General features: G+C 40.1%; 1 protein-coding gene across 3 annotated transcripts in view; it reads left to right on the top strand.

Annotated features, from left to right (window-relative positions):
• Positions 1 to 23,353, top strand: part of LOC126354008 (tonsoku-like protein) — a 277,353-nt gene that overhangs the window by 32,709 nt on the left and 221,291 nt on the right. For all 3 annotated transcript variants that reach the window (XM_050003320.1, XM_050003321.1, XM_050003322.1), the window contains 3 exons: positions 115 to 244; positions 5,784 to 5,955; positions 14,498 to 14,615. In XM_050003320.1, coding sequence (XP_049859277.1) covers positions 115 to 244; positions 5,784 to 5,955; positions 14,498 to 14,615 — 420 coding nt within the window. The remainder of the gene's footprint in view (positions 1 to 114; positions 245 to 5,783; positions 5,956 to 14,497; positions 14,616 to 23,353) is intronic.

The raw sequence follows: 23,353 nt of genomic DNA, 5'->3' as shown, positions 1-23,353 counted from the left end.
GTAGCAAATAATTTATGTCTAAAAGTGTGATTCCTTATTATCTCAAACAGACTGACAAATTTGTAACACACACACGTCTTATGATTAATGGATCATTTCTACTTTTTCTTCAAGGAGGAAGAAAGGCTTTACTCTGTGCTGGAGAAGCCTATTGAGGTGGCTGTGGCACATCGCATGATAGGAGAAGTGTATGGCAACATGGGAGAATATGAAAAGGCACTAGAACACCAAAATAAACATCTGGGTAAGGAATAATATCTTGCCTATGTAATATGTATTGAAGTTCACAGAACATACTGTCAGGGAAGAAGAAGGAAAGAACAGCAGCAGCAGCAAAAGAAGAAAGAGGAGGAGGAGAACCATAACAAACTGCACTTACAATCAGAGCAGTGGACAAAAATGTGGCTCTTTAAATATTTGGTCTTTGCTGACAATGTCGTCCTTCATTAAGACAATTTTGTTTCATGTTTCCATCTGATGCAAAAACTTAGTTTTCTTGATTGAATTGCTGCCATTTAACTAGTCAATGTGTAATAATTTCAAGTTGAACAAATATATTTCATGGAAGACACAATACATGGAAGTCACAGAAAGTAAACAGAGTAAGACGTGTGTACACTTTAACAGTCAAATCATAACTGAGTCCAAGTCTAGCGGCCACTGGCTGGCTGGCCGCTTAGGTGGCGCTGCTGCTGCATGGCTGGCAGACAGCGCTGCATGTAGAGGACGCGCGTAACTGTGTGGCGGCACTTTGAAAGATCTGCAAGTCACAACACAATGTATGTAACTTGTACACCAAATGCTGGGCACTAACATTTTGTTAAATAATGTAGCTGTAATTAAATTTCTCAGTGAAAAGATCATTGTACTTAAAGACATTTTTTGTACCAAACTAGCAGTGGCCTGTAAAATTTACTTCAGTATTTTTGCACCGTACTTCCTGAAGTAAGAAGAACAATCAGATTTGATCATTATTCATGTCTTGAGAACAGTTACTATTCTCCTTTAGTGCACAAATTTTAAAGTTTACTTTACAGGTACCAAGGAACCACGGGAAGTTTTAAAGAGTAATTTAAATTGTTCATCGATAATTTTTGACCGTGAAACAGCAACTGCTATAATCTGTGATAATGCATTAAATTTAATAACTGTCAGATGTCATGAGCACACTTATTTTTTTAATTTCAGAACTCACATTACGCATTTGATTTTCTGTCATTTTTGAAGGCTATAAAATACAATACAAAACTGGTATCAAAATATATGAAATATGTTACATTTTCACCATTGTTTAAAGCTGTAGTATAGTGAGTAGAATATCGTTTTTTAACTCTAGAAAATTGTCTGAAATATGTGGAACAATGTTTCAAAGCATATTAAATGCTTCCAAGGTGAAAATACAGTTTGATTGATTTTTACCCCCAGTTGTGGTATGTTCTTTATAACTGTTGAGTGAGATTGGGTCATTTTGTATTCTTTCCCATAGTAATTTAGTGTTGAAAATATGAATCAGACCAATAGTATGTGCACCACAGCTATTGATTCAAAATGTATTATGTTCAGGGCAGGTTTCCTAGGGGGCATCGTTAGCCCACTCTTTTGCCCATAGGAGAGTGATCGAAAGAAAGTAGACTGAGAATTGGAGCTGTGAAAACTAAAATAAAAGACAGCATGAAAAAGAAGCTCAGTAAATAACACCACCTGCTGTATTTTATGAATGATGATTTTCAGTGGAAATTTTAATGTTGGTGCATTGATGTGTTATTTGTGTGATGAAGTTCACATAAACGCATGTTTTTGTACTTCAATTGAGCTTTACAATCTGTAGTTATGATGTGACGAGGCGTATTTCATTTTAGGTACTCCAGCCGAGACCCACATTTAAGTAATGTAAAGCGGTCTTGTAATCACAAAGCTGGCAGGTTCAAGCATGGAAGCATTCCAGTATTTTACATGGTGAAAGAAAAAAAAAAATGAAATTTATAGCATGCCGAACAAAGTGGAATGAGATCACAGACTTCGTTTTAGGATGGAAGTTACATCTCCAAAACAAGGTAGAACTGGAAAGCGTTATGCAGGAAAGCTCAGTTGAAATTCCGATTGATAAACTGAGATAATTGCCTGCCACTGAGGAATTGGATGTCCATAAACAGTTGAAAACAAGATTTGGAGATAGCGGGAGAAGGGTTGATAGTTTGTAGTTTTATGTTTCGGCACTAAACATTGGTGTGGCGTCAGCTGAAACTGGTAGACCGACTCATGAGGACAATGGCTGTGACTGCATGAGGAAGAAGGGCTAGTGCGAGACTGTAACCAATCGATCTGTCTTCAACATGTTAATAACTTGATTTTCGTTCATGACGGGCTGTGTCGAACAATACAATCAATAAAAATTGAAATGAACGTTTCAAGTCATATTATGTGAAGTTATGATTGGATTAAAATGAACTTTGCTAAGTGAATTGGTTCAAAATGTATTAAGAGCAATTTAAAAATTAAAATGGCACCTTCATGCAGTGGGAAATGATTTCAGTCATGACTGATTTTGAAATATAATCTAAATACCTAGGTCCTGCTGTTCAGATTTTTGACGTATTTCATTTGGTTAGGAAGATAATTTATTACTCTTTCTTTTTATCTGCCAGATTATGACCTGTGACTTTAATATGATTTGAAACAATGCTCCTTAGATAATTGTATATTGTCACCATTCTTAACCCAGAAGTAAGTGCAAACTGCTATGAAGAAACCACATTGAAACCAAGTGGATTAAACTGCTAGGTGCCGCTAGATACGTGGTACACAGTGCATTTGTTTGTTCGCAACTAAGCTGTTCATCATTAAATCATATAAAATTATTCCCATCTGTAAAGAATTCATGAACTTCATAATGTTTTACTCAAGGTATTTTTTACAAAATTGTGCAACAGCTTTGAAAGGTCAAAAGTTACACAGGGGAAGAAGCCACTGGGCGGCATTGAGGTAAAACGATGCAAATTGATTGTTAACAAACATAATTTTTAATTACAACATATAAAATAACTGCATTGGCAAAAGTTCATAAATACCATTATACAATAATTTACAAAATATTGAAACATCAGTCGAGGAATGCAGCAATCACATTCAAACAACAAGCAGTACTCATGCAATGCCGTCTCTGCCAAAAGGAGCAAAACTTAGTGAAATGGGGAGCAGCTGCATAAGCACCACAGAAGAAAGAAATTCGAGTAAATTAAGTGGACACAACCTTGTAAATACCACTTTACATATGTACAGTTATTGAAAGCCTATCTTAAAAGGGCATACAGCTGCGAATACTGACAGTTGTGACTAAGAACTGAGGCCAAAATACAAAACCACTACAGGTAACCATACTTTCTGGAGAGACAAACAATGAACTCAACTAAAGCAACAAAATGTAACGTTCTGGGACTCATACATCAAAGAACTACTAGAAGCAGGATCTGAAATCAACCACACAATGAAGCAAGTATATGGAGAACAAAATGATACTGCTGTGCTAATACTCACTTTCATTGCGCTAGTCCTAGTACAGTACATACAATTTGACTACCACTTGTGGGAAATCTGCCCTGATATCCAAAACCTGTTGGATTATCTTCAATGTCAGTGGTTTTGACATATACAATATTATCTTGTAAGGAGAAGATGACATTTGGCCCTTGATGTGAGGTTACTTTTGAACCTAACATATTCCCAATTTGTTCTGTGTACTGTTTGGGTGTCTGGAACACAGATTGCCTACATGAAGGGAACTACGGGAGCTAAAGCCACAAAACCGATTTCATATTCACAGGCATGCAAGAAAGTTATTTCAAGTACTGTGGCTCCTAGTATTTGTACATCACTTTGCTATGGATCACAACCAATGAATCCTCAAGCAAAATGATTTGGGGGGGGGGGGGGGGGGGGGACTTGATCAGATTATATTGACTCAAACATCTGGATTAGCTAGCAACTGCAAAGATGTCTGCAAATACTAAAGAAAGTCTCAAAAAGATCAGGCGAAAAAGAACTGTAAGTCAGTGCTGCAAACCAGGAGACTAGTAAGGTTGATGGTTTGATACTAGATACATGTACAGAACCAGTTCAACATAAAGGAAAAGGTAATCTTAAGAAATTCTAAATTTAGCAGATTTCAGTTTGAGGTCTTTGCAATTAGTCTCAAAAAACTTAATACTGAATCCAATATCTCTATAGAGTTTAAACTATGAATAGGTGAAGCCAAAATGGATATATCATTGGAAAATCTTCCTAAATTTCCCTACTGAGTCTTTAATTATCAAAGAATTGCCTTTCACAGGGAAAGGCATATTGAACAGGAAACTCTCCATTGAGTTGGCTTCTACCTTCCGGTAGAGTACTGATAAATTTTTATGTGAAACTAGAGGCATTAAAATTTATAACACGGGAAGGTATTGCATATGTAATAATTAGAAACCTGATTTGCCTCTATTGAGGGGTGGAGTGTTACTCTCCTCACCAAGTAGATAATCTTTGATACCAATGGAGTGTGATGATAATTCTGAACAACTCTTATCTTTCCTCATATATTTCCCTCACCACCTGTCTGCAATTTGCTACCACATAATTCTCATGGCAAGGAAGCTTTGAGCAACCAAAATAAACACCTTTCAATCTGGAGGCAACTTTTAACTGTTAGACAAAGAAGAATATAGACCCTGATCCAATGAGCCAGCTCATTTTGTTTGTTTGTACAGTGCAATACAACAGAAGTCCACAAGCAACATGATCATGACCAAAAGAAATGATGGATGAATTAGGTGTTCTGCACATTAACATAAATACATAGAGGTGGTGTAAATGTCCTCCATGGTTTCCCGAAGAGATTTGGAGTAATTATATATACATACAGAAGGATGATTTAAGTTAAAAACTCTATCTTACATTATTAAAGGTTAAGTAATGCCATTTTAATAAATATTGCAATTACATTTGTGTATGTTATCATAAGCGAAGTCTTTTTCTTCACTTATTGTACTTAATGGATTTTACAGATGACTTCTCATTATGTCATACAGAACTACAATAGACATGTTGAGGCATGTTTTAGATGATTTGCATCATTACTTCTGTTTCATTTTGCTGTGATCTGAATTGCTCTTCATCACTTTGTGAACTTCCCAACACTGGAAGATGGTGCCGTGGAATGACTAATCTGATACTAATATGACCCTGCTGCTCTTATAGCCTTTATATTGCTATTTACAAAATATCACTTTCCTCTGTAAATGTATCTGCCGATGACAACAGTGACAAAATTCAAGAATATGTAGCAGCGTGTAGACTATGAGTTCTTCAACATAATATTTTTCTATGGAACATTTAAGAGAGGAATGCTGTTCTGTTACCAATTACTTTCAACTGGTATAGATTTTAGAGTGTAAATTTAGATGTGTCCACATTATCAACAGTTTATTGGGACTGTGCTGCACACTTTGTATATTTGCTATATAATCATACACAAACTATTGTCACAATATTATTTTTACACATTGTCTTTCTTACTCCCTCCCTCTTTTGTCCTTTTGCTCTCTGATATTTCTAGATTACCTTTTAACCAAATTTTTCTTGTACATGTCTTAACATAATAGTCATTACATTTAGTTGTTTTTCAATGAATTTGTTAATTGGACCATTGCATTATTATTAGAAGTCTCATAGATTGATTTATAGCTGTTAATTCATAGAATCTTTTATATCAGCACACTAAATTCTTTTACACCTGCAATTTGCAGAAATGGCAAAAGATCTAAATGATCAGATTGAAGAGCAGCGAGCACTAGCCACTATTGGTCGCACTTTCTTCTGTATGGCTGAAAGCATATCAGACAAAGATAACTCAGATTATGCAAGGTATTTGGCTGAAGCAAAGAAGGCTTATCTTCGAAGTCTCAATGTGTGTGAAAAGTAAGTCCAATATTTCTTCTCAGAATTGATGTATAATTATAATTTAATTGTTGTAACATGCGATTATAGTCACAAAATATAATCGTTTAGGCTTCCACGGCCATTTGGTTACTGTAAAAGTAGACCCAGAGGAGGCCACTGAAACTATGGCCAAAAGATGTTTTATTCAGTGACAGTTATTTTGCAAATTGATGTGGTGCCATACCCAGAAAAAAAATTATTAGCAATAATGTATATACATAATGAGAGGACTTCATTTATTTCTAAGATCCAAGATTGAAACCTGTCCCTTGCACCCATCTGACACATATCTCATCCTGTCATTCACAGACTCACACATGCAAGCAGCCATTTCATAAATCAACTTATCTGCTGAGTTAGCAGGTTACATCCAAACTGTGGTTGAAGGTGACCATTATCACCCATTTCCAGAACTGACACTGTATGGATTCATTGCCCAGCTAAGACAAAAATTTCTCGATTGTGTAACTTTTAACCATCCTTGAAATAATCTCTTCCAAACAGTAATCATTCCAGGACTCGTTTTCCACATACCTCTGTTTATTTCTATCCCTTCATGTCACCCCTGTAGCCCACTTTCCACCAAACTCATTATTCCCATACCCTCATTTAGTTCTATGTATAGACAAGTGTTCTCTGTGATCTATCTCTGTCCTTCCTGACCTGTTGACACCTCTCCCCCATATTCCTGTGTTCCTATACACAACACGTTACTTATACCGAGCGAGGTGGCGCAGTGGTTAGCACACTGGACTCGCATTCGGGAGGACGACGGTTCAATCCCGTCTACAGCCATCCTGATTTAGGTTTTCCGTGATTTCCCTAAATCGTTTCAGGAAAATGCCGGGATGGTTCCTTCGAAAGGGCACGGCCGACTTCCTTCCCAGTCCTTCCCTAACCCGAGCTTGCGCTCCGTCTCTAATGACCTCGTTGTCGACGGGATGTTAAACACTACCCCCCACCACCACCACCACCACAACACGCTTCTGCTGTTCACACTATTTTCCTTTCGAAAAAAAATGATGTATGGATAACGCTATTGGTTATTCTTCTTGACCAATATTTTGGGGAATACTGCGAACTTTGTATAACAGTGTCCATGTTGAATCACAGTTCTTACATTGATTCTTTAAAAGTCTTCATGTTGTTTATATAGACAAATAATTGCCTAATTCATTTTTTGTGCATTTAATTTTGCATCCAGTTTATTGAATCTTAATAATATGAAAAATTTTATGATGACATGCTGACTCTGTAAAAGCTGAAATGCTAAAAAAATTCTGTGATTTCTGATGTAGTTCTTTTATTTCTGTACATAGAGTTTCCTTCACAAATGAATAACTGCTCCAAGAATTAACAAAAATTGAACAGTATAACAATCATTCCATAGAATTGCACACCACAAAAACCAATGCACCCTCTCTTATGCTGAGGTTATCATTAAAACAGCTGTGAGTCATCTAGGAGTAAGAACAGCAGGCAGTGCTTGTAGGGAGGTCCATGACAAACTGCTAGTAAATTCACACCATACTCTCTGTCTCAAAAGGTTGAACATAAATCAAGTTCCATAGAAGCAAAATCCTTTGTAAAATGTGATTTTCTGGGTTAACATATTGACCTAACTATGTAAACTTCTGGAAATCGGTCTCTGTTATAGTTTACTGTTTCTGTCATGCTACATCAGAAAATTCCATCATCATCTTGTTTTTAAAATCTGGAAAATAAGACTGCGATGAGAAGAAATGAAAAGTATTAGCCTAGAGTCTCCAAATATCAACTAAATCAAGTTCAGTGACATTTGTTGCTAAGACAGCATGAACCCTAAGGAAATATGTTAACTACTTTAGACACTAAAAAATAAAGAAAATAATGTGTAACTTCTTCAGTTACACAATGCATAAATGCGCACCTCTGCCCTTGCCCCTCTGCATGCACTGGGTGGCAAAGACACTGCTTCGAGCATTGGAGCAGTTGGGGGGGGGGGGGGGGGGGGGGGAGGTGCACATATCACAAGTTACGTTTGTCCGAACTGTCACATTAGGGCAGATGATGTTATTGCACATACAATAGCTTATTTACGGTCACTCATTGTAACAAAGTTACTGGCCCTCTAGTGCAGCCACAGGTAACAGCTAGTAGTAGCGATAAAATTACTGTGAACTATGTACCTAACATTTGTTCTCTACAAAATAAAAAAGAAACAATATTGTTCTAGTATCTACTGCTGGAAGAGAGCTCTCTAGCAGAGGTTTTCTCTAAGGCTGGGTAGTTACACATGCAATTGTATTGAAATGACCTGATCATCTCAGAATCCTCTGGTTTTCAGGATATATTATGTATTTCATAGCTGTGCCAAACATTATTCATAATTAAGTTATGTATAGCTGCTTGTGATGTATCCTAAGATATGAGTACTTCTCGCTTGTTTTTGTATTCAGGCTTGAATATTTGATAATGGCCTAGAGACCAAAACCTATTGTGTAAATTTCTATATATTATGCATGTGGAGCTACCATTTGACAAAATTTGTTTTATTAAATTGAGACTTATTTGTGAGCTTTTAGTCCACAAATAGTATTCGTCATTCTGCATTGGTATGACAGGCTTCAGTAAGATTAGAAGCAGGACTTGCTCTAGGTATTTTGAGACCGTATGCAAAAATTTGTTTATCCTGCTCCACCTCCCTCATCACTCAGTCTTATCCCCTACCACCACCACCACCACCACCACCACCACCACCACCACAGCTGCCCAACAACAACAACGAGGGTCATAATATGCAATTCCTCATCAAGTTGTTCAGTTTCCTGATTCTGGCAGTGTCTCCTGGAAATTCAAGCCTCATATCCATTTTATCCTGAGGTAAATATTTGTTTAAAAAATCATCAGAGATTCTAGTGTTCTTTGTTTGGCCATACACATCATCATAAAATATGTTAATGTGTGTCCACTAAAATAAAGTCGAGGGTATGTCTCTTTATAATGATTCTGATGATTTTTCATTCCTGCTCTAAAGGCCTGCAGATATTCTCTGTTCCACTTACCTTTTTTTTTTTTTTAAAAAAAAGGCTTAACTTATGATAAACAAATGAAAAAGGGATTACATTATATCATAAATATTTAATTTTCTGTGTAAGATGTGGCTGAACCTCAATTTTAAACTTGTAATTTTAAATATCACAGACAGTGTTCTGGTATAATGATAATTTTACATTGTGATCTTGTGCCCCATTTACAAATTTCTAAGATTGTTGTCCAGATACTTGATGAGGCATACAAGCTCTCAATAAAGTGCCCCATTGAAATCTTAGACTATGATTAACTGCTGCATTTTAATAGATTATGCAACTAACATTAAATTACGGAATTCGTGAATAAATAAATAAGATAAAATTATTATGTCACAAATATTCACACATACCATGTCCAAATTTCAAATCACATGTCTGGGTTTTTGGGTATGTAAACAAAATTATAGAAACATTACTTGCTGGATTAATCACATTTCTTTTTTTTCCACCAGAAAGCCAAGTAGGTATGATGTGAAGGGAGGGGAAAGGTAGGTAGTACCCAAACTCTGTCTTTTATAAAGTTTAGACGGCCTTGCTGTGCTGGTACTGCGAACGGCTGAAAGCAAGGGGAAACTACAGCCGCAATTTTTCCCGAGGACATGCAGCTTTACTGTATGATTAAATGATGATGGCATCCACTTGGGTAAAATATTCCGGAGGTAAAATGGTCCCCCATTCGGATCTCCGGGCGGGGCCTACTCAAGAGGATATCGTTATCAGGAGAAAGAAAACTGGCGTTCTATGGATCGGAGCGTGGAATGTTAGATCACTTAATTGGGCAGGTAGGTTAGAAAATTTAAAAAGGGAAATGAATAGGTTAAAGTTAGATATCGTGGGAATTAGTGAAGTTCGGTGGCAGGAGGAACAAGACTTCTGGTCAGGTGACTACAGGGTTATAAACACTAAATCAAATAGGGGTAATGCTGGAGTAGGTTTAATAATGAATAGAAAAATAGGAATGCAGGTAAGCTACTACAAACAGCATAATGAACGCATTATTGTGGCCAAGATAGATACGAAGCCCACACCTACTACATTAGTACAAGTTTATATGCCAACTAGCTCTGCAGATGACGAAGAAATTGAAGAAATGTATGATGAAATAAAATAAATTATTCAGATAGTGGAGGGTGATGATAATTTAATAGTCATGGGTGACTGGAATTCGGTAGTAGGAAAAGGCAGAGAAGGAAACGTAGTAGGTGAATATGGATTGGGGCTAAAAAATGAAAGAGGAAGCCGCCTGGTGGAATTTTGCACAGAGCGTAACTTAATCATAGCTAACACTTGGTTCAAGAATCATAAAAGAAGGTTGTATACATGGAAGAAGCCTGGAGATACTGACAGGTTTAAGACAGATTATATAATGGTAAGACAGAGATTTAGGAACCAGGTTTTAAATTGTAAGACACTTCCAGGGGCAGATGTGGACTCTGACCACAATTTATTGGTTATGACCTGTAGATTAAAACTGAAGAAACTGCAAAAAGGTGGGAATTAAAGGAGATGGGACCTGGGTAAACTGAAAGAGCCAGAGGTTGTACAGAGTTTCAGAGAGAGCATAAGGGAACAATTCACAGGAATGGGGGAGAGAAATACAGTAGAAGAAGAATGGGTAGCTTTGAGGGATGAAGTAGTGAAGGCAGCAGAGGATCAAGTAGGTAAAGAGACGAGGGCTAGTAGAAATCCTTTAGTAACAGAAGAAATATTGAATTTAATTGATGAAAGGAGAAAATACAAAAATGCAGTAAATGAAGCAGGCAAAAAGGAATACAAACGTCTCAAAAATGAGATCGACAGGAAGTGCATAATGGCTAAGCAGGGATGGCTAGAGGACAAATGTAAGGATGTAAAGGCTTATCTCACTAGGGGTAAGATAGATAATACCTACAGGAAAGAGACCTTTGGAGAAAGGAGAAGCACTTGCATGAATATCAAGAGTTCAGATGGAAACCCAGTTATAAGCAAAGAAGGGAAAGGAGAAAGGTGGAAGGAGTATATAGAGGGTCTATACAAGGGCAATGTACTTGAGGACAATATTATGGAAGTGGGAGAGGATGTAGATGAAGATGAAATGGGAGATATGATACTGCGTGAAGAGTTTGACAGAGCACTGAAAGACCTGAGTCGAAACAAGGCCCCGGGAGTAGACAACATTCCATTAGAACTATTGATAGCCTTGGGAGAGCCAGCCCTAACAAAAGTCTAACATCTGGTGAGCAAGATGTATGAGACAGGCGAAATACCCTCAGACTTCAAGAAGAATATAATAATTCCAATCCCAAAGAAAACAGGTGTTGACAGATGTGAAAATTACTGAACTATCAGTTTAATAAGTTACAGCTGCAAAATACTAATGCAAATTCTTTACAGACGAATGGAAAAACTAGTAGAAGCCGACCTCAGGGAAGATCAGTTTGGATTCCGTAGAAATGTTGGAACACGTGAGGCAATACTGACCCTACGACTTATCTTAGAAGAAAGATTAAGGAAAGGCAAACCTACGTTTCTAGCATTTGTAGACTTAGAGAAAGCTTTCGACAATGTTGATTGGAATACTCTCTTTCAAATTCTGAAGGTGGCAGGGGTAAAATAAAGGGAGCAAAAGACTATTTACAATTTGTACAGAAACCAGATGGCAGTTGTAAGAGTCGAGGTTGTGTGAAAGGGAAGCAGTGATTGGGAAGGAAGTGAGACAGGGTTGTAGCCTATCCCCAATGTTATTCAATCTGTATATTGAGCAAGCAGTGAAGGAAACAAAAGAAAAATTCGGAGTAGGTATTAAAATAGACGGAGAAGAAATAAAAACTTTGAGGTTTGCCAATGACATCGTAATTCTGCCAGAGATAGCAAAGGACTTCGAAGAGCAGTTGAACGGAATGGACAGTGTCTTGAAAGGAGAGTATAAGATGAACATCAACAAAAGCAAAACGAGGATAATGGAATGTAGTCGAATTAAGTCGAGTGATGCTGAGGGAATTAGATTAGGAAATGAGACACTTAAAGTAGTAGATGAGTTTTGCTATTTGGGGAGCAAAATAACTGATGATGGTCGAAGTAGAGAGGATATAAAATGTAGACTGGCAATGGCAAGGAAAGCGTTTCTGAAGAAGAGAAATTTGTTAACATCGAGCATAGCTTTAAGTGTCAGGAAGTCGTTTCTGAAAGTATTTGTATGGAGTGTAGCCATGTATGGAAGTGAAACATGAACAATATATAGCTTGGACAAGAAGAGAATAGAAGCTTTTGAAATGTGGTGCTACAGAAGAATGCTGAAGATTAGATGGGTAGAACACATAACTAATGAGGAGGTATTGAATAGAATTGGGGAGAAGAGAAGCTTGTGGCACAACTTGACTAGAAGAAGGGATCGGTTGCTAGGACATGTTCTGAGGCATCAAGTGATCACCAATTTTGCATTGGCGGGCAGCGTGGAGGGTAAAAATCGTAGAGGGAGACCAAGAGATGAATACACTAAGCAGATTCAGAAGGATGTAGGTTGCAGTAGGTATTGGGAGATGAAGAAGCTTGCATAGGATAGAGTAGCATGGAGAGCTGCATCAAACCACTCTCAGGACTGAAGACCACAACAACAGATTGCAACACTGATGTTCATCTCAGTGTGTGTGTGTGTGTGTGTGTGTGTGTGTGTGTATGTGTGTGTGTGTGTGTGTGTGGGAGGGGGGGCGGGGGTGGAGGGATTGGAATTGTATCCATTATCATGTTCTATATCCAGTACAAGAATGGTGTCTCCTACATTTTCAGCTATACACCTACAAACCACAAGCCATTGTACAGTGCAAGGCCGTGAGAAGTGATGAGTGGGGGGGGGGGGGGGGGGTGTGTTTGGTACCCAGTACCAGTATTAGTCATAGTCATAGTCATAGTCATTTCATTTCCCCATTCCACACCAAACTGAGCGAACAAAATATACATTGGTGGCAGTAGGACCATTTTGCAGTGTGCCGCAAATGCCGGTTCTGTAAATTTTCCAAATTTTCCATAATAGTGCCTCGTAAAAAGTGTGTCATCTTCCCTCCAGGGATTCCCTTTTGAGCTCGTGAATTATCTCAGTAATACTTTCATACTGATTGAATCTAACGCAGGACATAGGTGACCAGCATGCGCTATTGTCTGAGGGGGTGTGCATGTTGCTGCCTACTGCGTAACAACAAGACTGATGCTTGGATAGAGAAACCAAGTTGCAAAAATGTTTTTTAATTTCTGTTTAGAAATTGGTGCTTTGGTATCCTAGACAGATGCTTAGTTTGCCTATATGGTAGTCACCCTGGGTTAAAAGTTACAGCTCATTAGTTTGTTATTTGGCACAAATATTATAAAGTTGCACAACATGTTTTGTGACAGTCTAGTGCATTCCTTGTGCCAGCCTGGCCACAGCCGCAATGTTTATGTAATTACCTGTTGGTCAGACATTCACTCACACTCACTGACTCCTACAGTTCATTTGTTTATAATACCAATTTTGTTTACTTTGTTTCACATTTTTAGCTGCTTTTTTCCTGTAACAGTTCCTTCAACTTTGTAATAATCTATTTGTCATTATTCAATTCTCCTTGACATCTTTTTTTTTTTTTTTTTGGCTTCTGGCACTTAAACTTGCTCATTCTCTCTCCCTCTGCCCTTCATTTTGAATTGCACTTATGATAATTCTGGCTTATAGGCTGATGCCTTTGCCAGAACACTTTATTTTAAAGCTTTCTCTCTTGCACTTTATAGTCGTATTTATTTTTATTTCATTTTTTTCTTGATTTGAGACCAATAATGCATTCTTCTCCCTTTTTATTAAGTATTATTGTGTTTCATAATTATTTGTTTGTCTCGTTTACTATTGATGATGGAAATGTTTAAGGTGAATGCTATGTATGCTACTGTCTCTTGTCCATGTTAATTGTATCATACAAAAAGACAAAAAGACAAAAAGTAGAAGAGTTCAGTCATTGAGTCGTCAACAAGCACACAAGAAAGAATGAAAACTTGGTAGCTCTCAGTGAAAGAAACTGTAACTGGCTGGAGACAATGAAAACACACACACACACACACACACACACACACACACACTCACACTCACACTCACACCCACACCTTGTGTGTTCAGACATCACATTGTAGTTGTACAGGTGTTTGTGTGTGTGTGTGTGTGTGTGTGTGTGTGTGTGTGTGTGTGTTTTCATTGTCTCCAGCCAGTTACAGTTTCTTTCACTGAAAGCTACCAAATTTTCATTCTTTCTTGTGTGCTTGTTTACGACTCAATGCATCTACTGTTGGGTGAGTAGTCTCCTTCACACTTAAATTATTTGCTCTCTACAATAACTTTCATTATCATGTAAAAGATAAAAGAAATTGTTTTCAAATGGACCATTGATAAATTATTATAAAACAAATTATACTGATATGTTTGGTTAATAAAATTTGTATCTTTATTTGTCTAGGCTTAAAAGTGTCAGCAAAATTGAAGTGATGCTGATGAGAAGCAGATTGTTGCTGAACTTGGGCCTTGTTCTTGAGTGTCAAGAAGATGTGACAAAGGGTATTGAATACATAGAAAAGGTAACATTAATTGTTATTACTCATTTGCTGTGTGTTGTTAGGAAGTATGAGCTGTCAGTTTTCATTTCATTTTTGTCACTGAAAAGTCAAGAGTTTTTTGAACCCTAAATGTCATCGCCCAAAGTTGCTTTGGTTATCAGTAATTCCTTGAAGAACAGCTGCATTTGAAAAGTAATATCCAGTGTAGCTTCTCTACTTCTTCTTAACACACAGATGGCAACTACGATATTGTTCATACAAATATGTAGCGTCAGCTATTTTTCTTTCTTATTTTCATGACTGTTGACTCCATTATCAGGATAGTGCTAATTTTTGTTATCCTGATTGCAGTTAATTTAACTTTGTGTTCTTCATGGGAGTGCAAACGTCCTCATTATATAACATCTCTCCAATAGCTGTAGCTTCCTTTCCTGCCAATTCAGACAGTCACTGCTAACAGTCATCTTCTATGTTATTTGTTTGGAACATTCGCACATTGTGATTGGGTCAGTCACACCAGTATACAGGGTGTAACTTAAATTCCCTTTACAGACATTGAGGATTTGTTGTGTGGACCAAGACTGTTAAGTTTAGCATAGGATCTCACGCCCAGAAATATACCGTTATCCTGCTGCACCCAAAATGTCACAACACACATTCAAATCTCCTGCATTTTTGGCACCACTGATTAGGGTTCACTGACCACCTGATGTCCCGTCCTCACTACAGGTTTGTATACATGCCATTCAGTTGATTTGCCCAGAGAGGTTTGTACCTGCTCTTGTGCTTGTGGTCTTTGTGATACTGTATTATTGTACAGTAGTAATTACTTACTACAGTACTGAATGCAAGCTGCACTTAAATTTCATATTTAGTGTTTTGCTGTTGACCATGGTGAACTACACATTTGCAGAATATGCCGACATGATGTTAGTGTCAGACGAAGATTGGTACAATGGGAGGGCTGCTTGTTACTAGTAAGCAGAGTATTTTCCACAGTGCCAGACACCTTCAAACTTCCTCTTTGCTACAGTATACCAGTGGGCCTCGGAGAAAGGTACATTCACCACTAGCAAGGGTACTGGCGCTCCGTGGCATTACCGCACACGCGAATTTGAAGAGACTGCCTGAAATAGAAGATGATTTGAGAATGAGTTCTACAAACATAGCACATAGACTGAATGTGAATCACCAAACTGTTCAAGATGTTCTGCATGTGCAGCTTCTACACCAGAACCACCCCCAGAAGGTGGATATTGTGTCACAAGCCCACTTCTGCAATTGATTCTTGCACTGTTATGTGGACAAGCCCAACTTAACTGTGATGGATCCTTTTCACAGCTGAAACCAAGTTAACCGAGGAGATTGTCCTGTCCACCCAGATGTTGCAGAGTTCGTTTTGACTTCGCTGCAGGAGTTTGCTGGGTAGCCCTTTAATTCCTACAACAGGCATGTGTGGGATGATGAAAATCCACATGCTGTGCACCCTCATGGGTTTCAGGAACGGTACAGTCTGAACATTTTGGCAGGATTCCTGGATGGACATGCTTCTACACCAGAACCACCCGCAGAAGATGGATATTGTGTCACAAGCCCACTTCTGCAGTTGATTCTTGCACCGTTATGTGGACAATCCCAACTTAACGGTGATGGATCCTTTTCATGGCTGAAACTAAGTTAACTGAGGAGATTGTCCTGTCCACCCAGATGTTGCAGAGTTCGTTTCGAGTTCGCCGCAGGAGTTTGCTGGGTAGCCCTTTAATTCCCACAACAGGTATGTGTGGGATGATGAAAATCCACATGCTGTGCACCCTCATGGGTTTCAGGAACGGTACAGTCTGAACATTTTGGCAGGATTCCTGGATGGACATGTGATTGGGATGTGGCTTCTTCCACCCCATCTCATAGGTGCCTTATTTTTCATGTGCAGTCCGATTTGGGCAACAGTGTATAGATCTTGGTGGGCCAGTTGCTTGGCCTCCATGTTATCCCAACTCCAATCCATGAGACTGCTACCTGCAGAGTTGCACGAAATCCTTGATTTATGAAACTCCTGTGGCACCTGAGGAAGAGCTGCTTGATGACTGTGGCAGATGGTGGAGGACAAGGGATTGGTACCAGTATGGGGGGTACCGTATCTATGTTGACGTCAGCGGTTGTCACATTGAACCTACTTGTAAGTAGATCCAGAGGACAAGCAGCAGGAGTGTAAGAGCAACGTGTGTCGTGGTATTTTGCATGTAGTGGGAAAACTGCGTTTCCGGCCATGGTTTCCTATGCCAAACTTAACTGTCATGGTCCCTACTATAAGTTCTCAAAAGCTGTAAAGGGGATTTGTTTACACCCTGTATAAATTATTAAGGCATTATTTGTATGACCTCATATACTTTACTCATCCTATTGCTCTCATACAAAAAAGTTATTTTTTGCACGTATTGAAACCACATACTTTGCTGTAGAAATGGCACTTACTGTAGTAGGAATTTAGTGTGCATTGTTTCCATATGCATTACTGATGTTTTAAGTTACCAAGGTGATGTCAAACCTTGAGATCTGCTGCATATTCAAGTCCTATGATAATTTCCATTCTACACTTTTTGATCATGTGTCCAAGCAAGGTGGCACTATGTTAAGAATTTGGAGGATGGTGGTCAAAATATCCGTCAGGCATCTGATAGGCTTTCTGTGGTTTCTCTAAATCGCTTAAGGCAAATGCTGGGATGATACCTTTGAAGAGGAGCTTGTGCTTTGCTCCTAATAGCTTCATTTTCTGAACCTGAAACCCTAATCTTTCTTCCATTGTTGATCATATAATTTATGAAATATATTACTCTCATTTAGTTCTTTAAGACCAAACTAAGGAGCAAAACTCCATGGTCATGGGATGAATCAGTACATGAGATTAGCATACGTATAATAAAATGTAGATGAATCCTATGCAGGTGACAAGCTGTGAATATATACATGGTGTTCTATAAGTAACTATGCAGTTCATAACTTGCCGTATAACTGCCTTCTGGGTGGTATGTGCAGTCACCCCATCCTGTTGGAACCAGCCATTCTTAATTTCGTCCTCATTCAGTTCACCAGAATGCAGGTGCAGTACTGTTCTGCATTTATGGTGTCCTGAAAGGAGATCGGCCCAATGAAACGCTTATGAGTCATGGTGTACCAAACACCAATCTTTTGATCAAGCAGTGGGGACACCCTACATTCATGTGGAGTCTTTGTAGTCCACACACGACTATTCTGGCTATTCACGTAATCGAAAATGTGAAACCATGCCTCATCCGTGAAAAACGTGTCAAGAATTCCCTCATCATTGTTCTCCAGGAAGGAGAGAAAACGTTTGCAGAAGTTCAGATGCGCTGGGCAATCAGTGTGTCTCAGTTCATGCACGACTGACGTTTTGTACGCATACATGGATGGTGACTTCAGAAGAATCTTGTGAGTGGAACCCACAGACACGTGGGCCTGCTGAGCGAGTTGTATAACTGATTTCTTTGGAATTTGCAGCATCATGTCTTGCACCTCCAACACCTTCTCTTTGGATGTGGATGTGGATGGCCTGCCTGATTTTGGAGCATTATGAACGCTTCCAGTCTTTCGAAACTTGGTGATGAGGTTCTATACAGCATTGCGATTAGGCATCTTGACTCCTTGGAACTTTGCTGCAAATACAGCTTCTGCTTCTGAGGTAAACTTGTCTCCATTGTGGAACACATGCTCCACAAGGAACTCTCTTTGTTCAGTTGTCAGAATGATAACCTGGATCGCAATGATGTTGGTCTTCAATCAAACTGGACTTGCGAAAAGATGCAAATACCTAGTGAAATATGGTTTAAATATCTTAAACAATGGGAAATGTTGTATTAATAACTGACAATCGTATCAGTCATTACTTAGCACACCACAACATGGCACTGCGTAGCTACTTCTGAACACCCGGTAGTACCATAATCAACATTATGACATAGGAATTAGCGTAATTTTGCTCCAGGAACTCTAATCTCTCTTCCTTTGTTGATCATATAACTTATGAAATATATTACTTTATGACACAAATCATTATTGTGTTTTTTCTTGTTTTTACACATTTACCTCCTTAAGACCGAATTGAGGAGCAGAACTTCATGGTCATAGGATCGGTCAGTACATGAAATTAAGATAGTTATAATAAAATAAGATGAATCGTATGCAGATGAAAAGCTGTGAATACATAGTACCCTAATCAACAGTATAACATAGGGATTAGCTTAATTTTTCTCCATGAACTCCCCGACAGAATAGAAGTGATCCGTAAGGGAATTTTTCAGTTTAGACTTGAATATGTGAGAATTTCTGATTTATTAACTTCTTGTGGTAGCTTATTAAAAATAGATCCTGCTGAATATTCCAAGCCTTTTTTGCACAAGAGTCAATGAGGTGTGGTTCAAATGCAGTTCGAATTTCTGTGTAGTACTGACTGAGTGAAAGATGCTAATTCCTGTTAATAAGCTCATATTGTTAGCAACAAACAACATTGAAAGGACAATTTCAGAATACTCAGACGCCACATATTGTTAGAAGTACCCGTTTCTGAACCAAAAATACACTTTGTGAATGGAAAGAGTTACCCAGGAATATATGTTGTATGTCATAAGCATATGAAAATAAGCAAAGTAGACTAATTTTCATGTTGGACCCTTACTTACTGCAGAAAAATAAACGGAGTAGACTAATCTCCCTGTTGGTTCCTCACATACTGCAGATGCTCTTGTAGTAATAAATAGAGCAGCATTCAGTTTTTGAACTAGATCCTGAACAAGAGAGCTGGCCATGGAAGTTTACGATCTCTCTGAACACCTGTTGTTGTGGTCTTCAGTCCTGAGACTAGTTTGATGCAGCTCTCCATGCTACTTTATCCTGTGCAAGCTTCTTCATCTCCCAATACCTACTGCAGCCTACACCCTTCTGAATCAGCTTAGTTTTATTCATCTCTTGGTCTCCTTATACGATTTTTACCCTCCACGCTGCCCTCCAATACTAAATTGGTGATCCCTTGATGTCTCAGAATATGTCCTACCAACCGATCCCTTCTTCTAGTCGAGTATTGCCACAAGCTCCTCTTCTCTCCAATTCTATTTGATACCTCCTCATTAATTATGTGATCTACCCATTTAATCTTCAGCATTCATCTGTAGCTCTCTCAGGGGGCTGAGTATTCTTTTGCTGGGTACGGGCTTGGTGAACCCGGGGTCCTCGAGCTGTGGACTGGTGTGGGCCGCCAGTCTGCTGATACCGTAAGCTCTGGGCATGCTTCAGCGACCACCGTGTGGCGCAACAGTGGAACGTTGTGTGTCTTAGGGACCGGGGATCTTGGCTTGGTTGCCTGGATCGCGAGGACGGTACATACCTCTATAAAAAACCCTTCAATCTTAAGGTGTGCTGCACGCCGATTAGATGCATGGCTGTTGAGGTGGAACAGTCGCTTGCGGGCAATCTCTGGGGAACCTGCCGCACCTCAGTTGTACAAGGCTTATCCAGGCATGTGGGGCTCTGTCTGGATAGACGTAAGTTTCCCTAGCTGCTCGTGGTACGACCATGAATACCACGAATTCTTCCTCTTTTCCTCATTCTAATTTTTCGCTGGCCAGTGGGATGGGTAGACCGCTGGTAGGCACTACCGCCCAATCCAACAAGAGGGCTAGGTTAGCCAGTCCTCCTGACTCCGGCATCAGCAAACGTACAGCAGTTCAGAGTAACAGAGTACATACTGAAAACCAGAATGTGTTTTTAATTATAAAAAGGAAAGAGGGTTCCTTTGAAAAGGTTTCTATATCCAAAAGTGTCTAGAAGGAATAGCTGGAACTTTAAAATCAGTGAAGCGTTTATGGAATGGGACACTACTTGTTGAAGCATTGACTGCTCAGCAAGCAGTTAACCTTCAAACAGCTAAAAGCTTGGGGGAATACACTGTCGATACAGAGCTTCACAGCACCCTGAACTCCAGTAAGGGTGTTGTTACCTGTAGGGATCTTGTTGACATTCCTGTAGAAGAATTAAAGAGTTGGTGGGCTCAGGAGGGCATTGTTGACATTCAGAATATCATGAAAAGGGTGATGGGAACCTGGTGAAATCAGACTCCTTCATTCTTACTTTCAATACCCCCAAACTCCCAGAACATGTCAAGGCAGGATTTCTTTGACTAAACGTCCGGTCGTATGTCCCAAACCCAATGCGCTGTTTTAAGTGCCAGCGTTTTGGGCATACAACTCTAGGGAGTAAGGGAGAAGCGATGTGTGGCAACTGTAGTAAGGCTGCCCATGACGAAATTGACTGTTCGTCGCCTGTCAGATGTATAAACTGTTCTGAAAGCCACCCTGTTTGGAGTAGGGACTGTAGAATCTTCCTAGAGGAACATAAAATACAGAAATAAAAACAACTAAGCGTATCCCCTACAGTGAAGCCAAAAAGATCTTTAAGGCCATGCAGCCCCCCACATTCGTTACGTCTGTTGCTTCCATTGTTCAGAAGTCGCCTCCGAAGGTCGATGAATCTACACAGACGCAGGTTGTTAGTGTTGGCACGAATACGTGCACATGTCAGTGCACTTGCAAGGCAGCAACTGTATCAGAGCCTGTAGCCCCTCCTAGAACGGCAGAGAAAGGTGCAGTAGCTGACATTGAAGACCCCCAGGCATTTCCGATTGCTGTGGCTGTTCCAAAGCCCAGCATGGTCATAAACACCCCAGCTCCGTTTCCAGCAAAGCCCTCTAAACAAAGGAAAGCACATGTCAACCAGCACCAACAGATTAAATTGGCTGGTAAACCCTTGGATCATGTTAATGTGGTCCCGCTAGACACTTCATCAGACTCTTCCCCAGAGCTGATGGAGTCTGAGAATATGGGGCAATCATCTCACCCCAAGACTGAGCCTCCACCCGCTGCAGTCTCCCCACCTCGGCGGAAAGAGAGGCAGAAAATACAACCACCATGATGGCTCCCATACTACAATGGAACCTGAAAGGGTTCAGGACACATGTGGAAGAACTACGTCTATTGATTCAGGATAGATCTGTGTGTGTATGTCTGCAAGAGACAAATTTCAGTGAAACGTACACCCCAGAGCTACGTGGTTATGTCCTCCACAAAAAGGACAACCTGAGTGGACAGGGAGCTTGAGGAGGAGTAGGTATCTTCGTCAACACTGACTACCACTCCTCGCCTCTCTCCCTCACGATGGATTTACAGGCAGTTGCAATATTAGTACATGTGCGCCATATGCTAACAGTATGTTCGCTTTACCTGCCCCCACATGATGTGCTTGACGAAGAGGCTCTCAGTGATCTTCTTACACAGCTCCCCCACCCCTTCATCCTCTGTGGTGATTTTAATGCACACAATATGCTTTGAGGCTCTGTGAGCACTTGCCCCAGGGGTAGAACAATTGAGAGGCTTCTTCTGTCTACCAGGGCCTATTTGCTAAATAAAGGTCAAAGCACGCATTTTTGCATTGCAACTGGGTCGTTCTCTGCCATTGATCTATCGCTTTGCTCTCCAGCCATCGCCCACACTGCTGCATGGAAAGTGGTTGATGACTTACACGGCAGTGATCACTTCCCCATCCGGATTCACCTGCCACATGCAGTGGAACCGGAAAGGAAACCACCTCGATGGGTGCTCGGTAGAGCCAATTGGGCACTGTATAGTCAACTCGCCCAGTTTGAACATCGGGTCAGTGTCCAGGAATGGGTGGATCATATTACTCAAGTGATCCGCCGCGCCAGTGAAGTGTCCATCCCACAGTCCACGGGACAACCGAAGCGGCAGCCTGTCCCTTGGTGGAGCAACGAATGCTGCTGTGCAATCAGGGCTAGGCTGGCAGCTCTGCGTAGGTTCAAATGCCGGCCAACTGTAGAGAACCTTGCGGCTTTTCGGGTGGCGAGGGCAAAGTGTTGTCGGATTATACGAGAGCAAGAAGAGGTCGTGGCAGCAGTTCCTTAACACCATTACTCGTTCTACACGAAGTTCCATTGTATGGGAGACCATCAGGAGGATTTCTGGGAGAGGTGGGAGGTGCCCTGTGGCTGCTATAATGTGAAATGGTACTCTCCACACAACCCCAAAAGATATTGCCCAGTCTATGGCAGCTCATTTTGCAGCTATTACTGCAACTGCCAGTCAGAATCCAGCTTTCGAGCCCCACAGAGTGGCTGCTGAGAGGAGCAGTTTTGACTTCCGCTCACCCAATACAGAAGAGTCCAACTGCCCATTTTCCATCTGGGAACTTGATTTTGCATTTTGTGGGGCTCGTGATACATCCCCTGGTCAGGTTAGAATCCACCATAGCTTGCTGCGGCACCTCACAGGGAGAAATAAAGAAATCCTCCTCTGACTTTTTAATCTAGTTTGGATGTCCGGTCACTTCCCCGACTCGTGGTGTGAAGCAATTTTAATTCCTCTTTTAAAACCTGGGAAAGACCGCACGTGCCCGGGTAGTTTCCGTAGTGTTGCCCTCACTAGCTGCGTGGGAAAGACCTTGGAGCGGATGGTCAACTGCCGCCTTGTCTGGATGTTAGTATCCAGACAACTCCTTAGTTGCTTTCAGTGTGGGTTCAGGAGGTATCGCTCCACCTTTGATAACCTTGCTTTCAGTGTGGGTTCAGGAGGTATCGCTCCACCTTTGATAACCTGGCCCTCCTTGAGGCGGCCATACAACAGGCTTTCCTGCGCCACCATCACCTGTTGGGAATATTTTTTGACATTGAAAAGGCATAC

This window comes from Schistocerca gregaria, chromosome 3 (assembly GCF_023897955.1).
Source record: "Schistocerca gregaria isolate iqSchGreg1 chromosome 3, iqSchGreg1.2, whole genome shotgun sequence".
In the NCBI taxonomy this organism is placed as follows: domain Eukaryota; kingdom Metazoa; phylum Arthropoda; class Insecta; order Orthoptera; family Acrididae; genus Schistocerca; species Schistocerca gregaria.
This window is presented reverse-complemented; position numbering and strand designations above follow the sequence as displayed.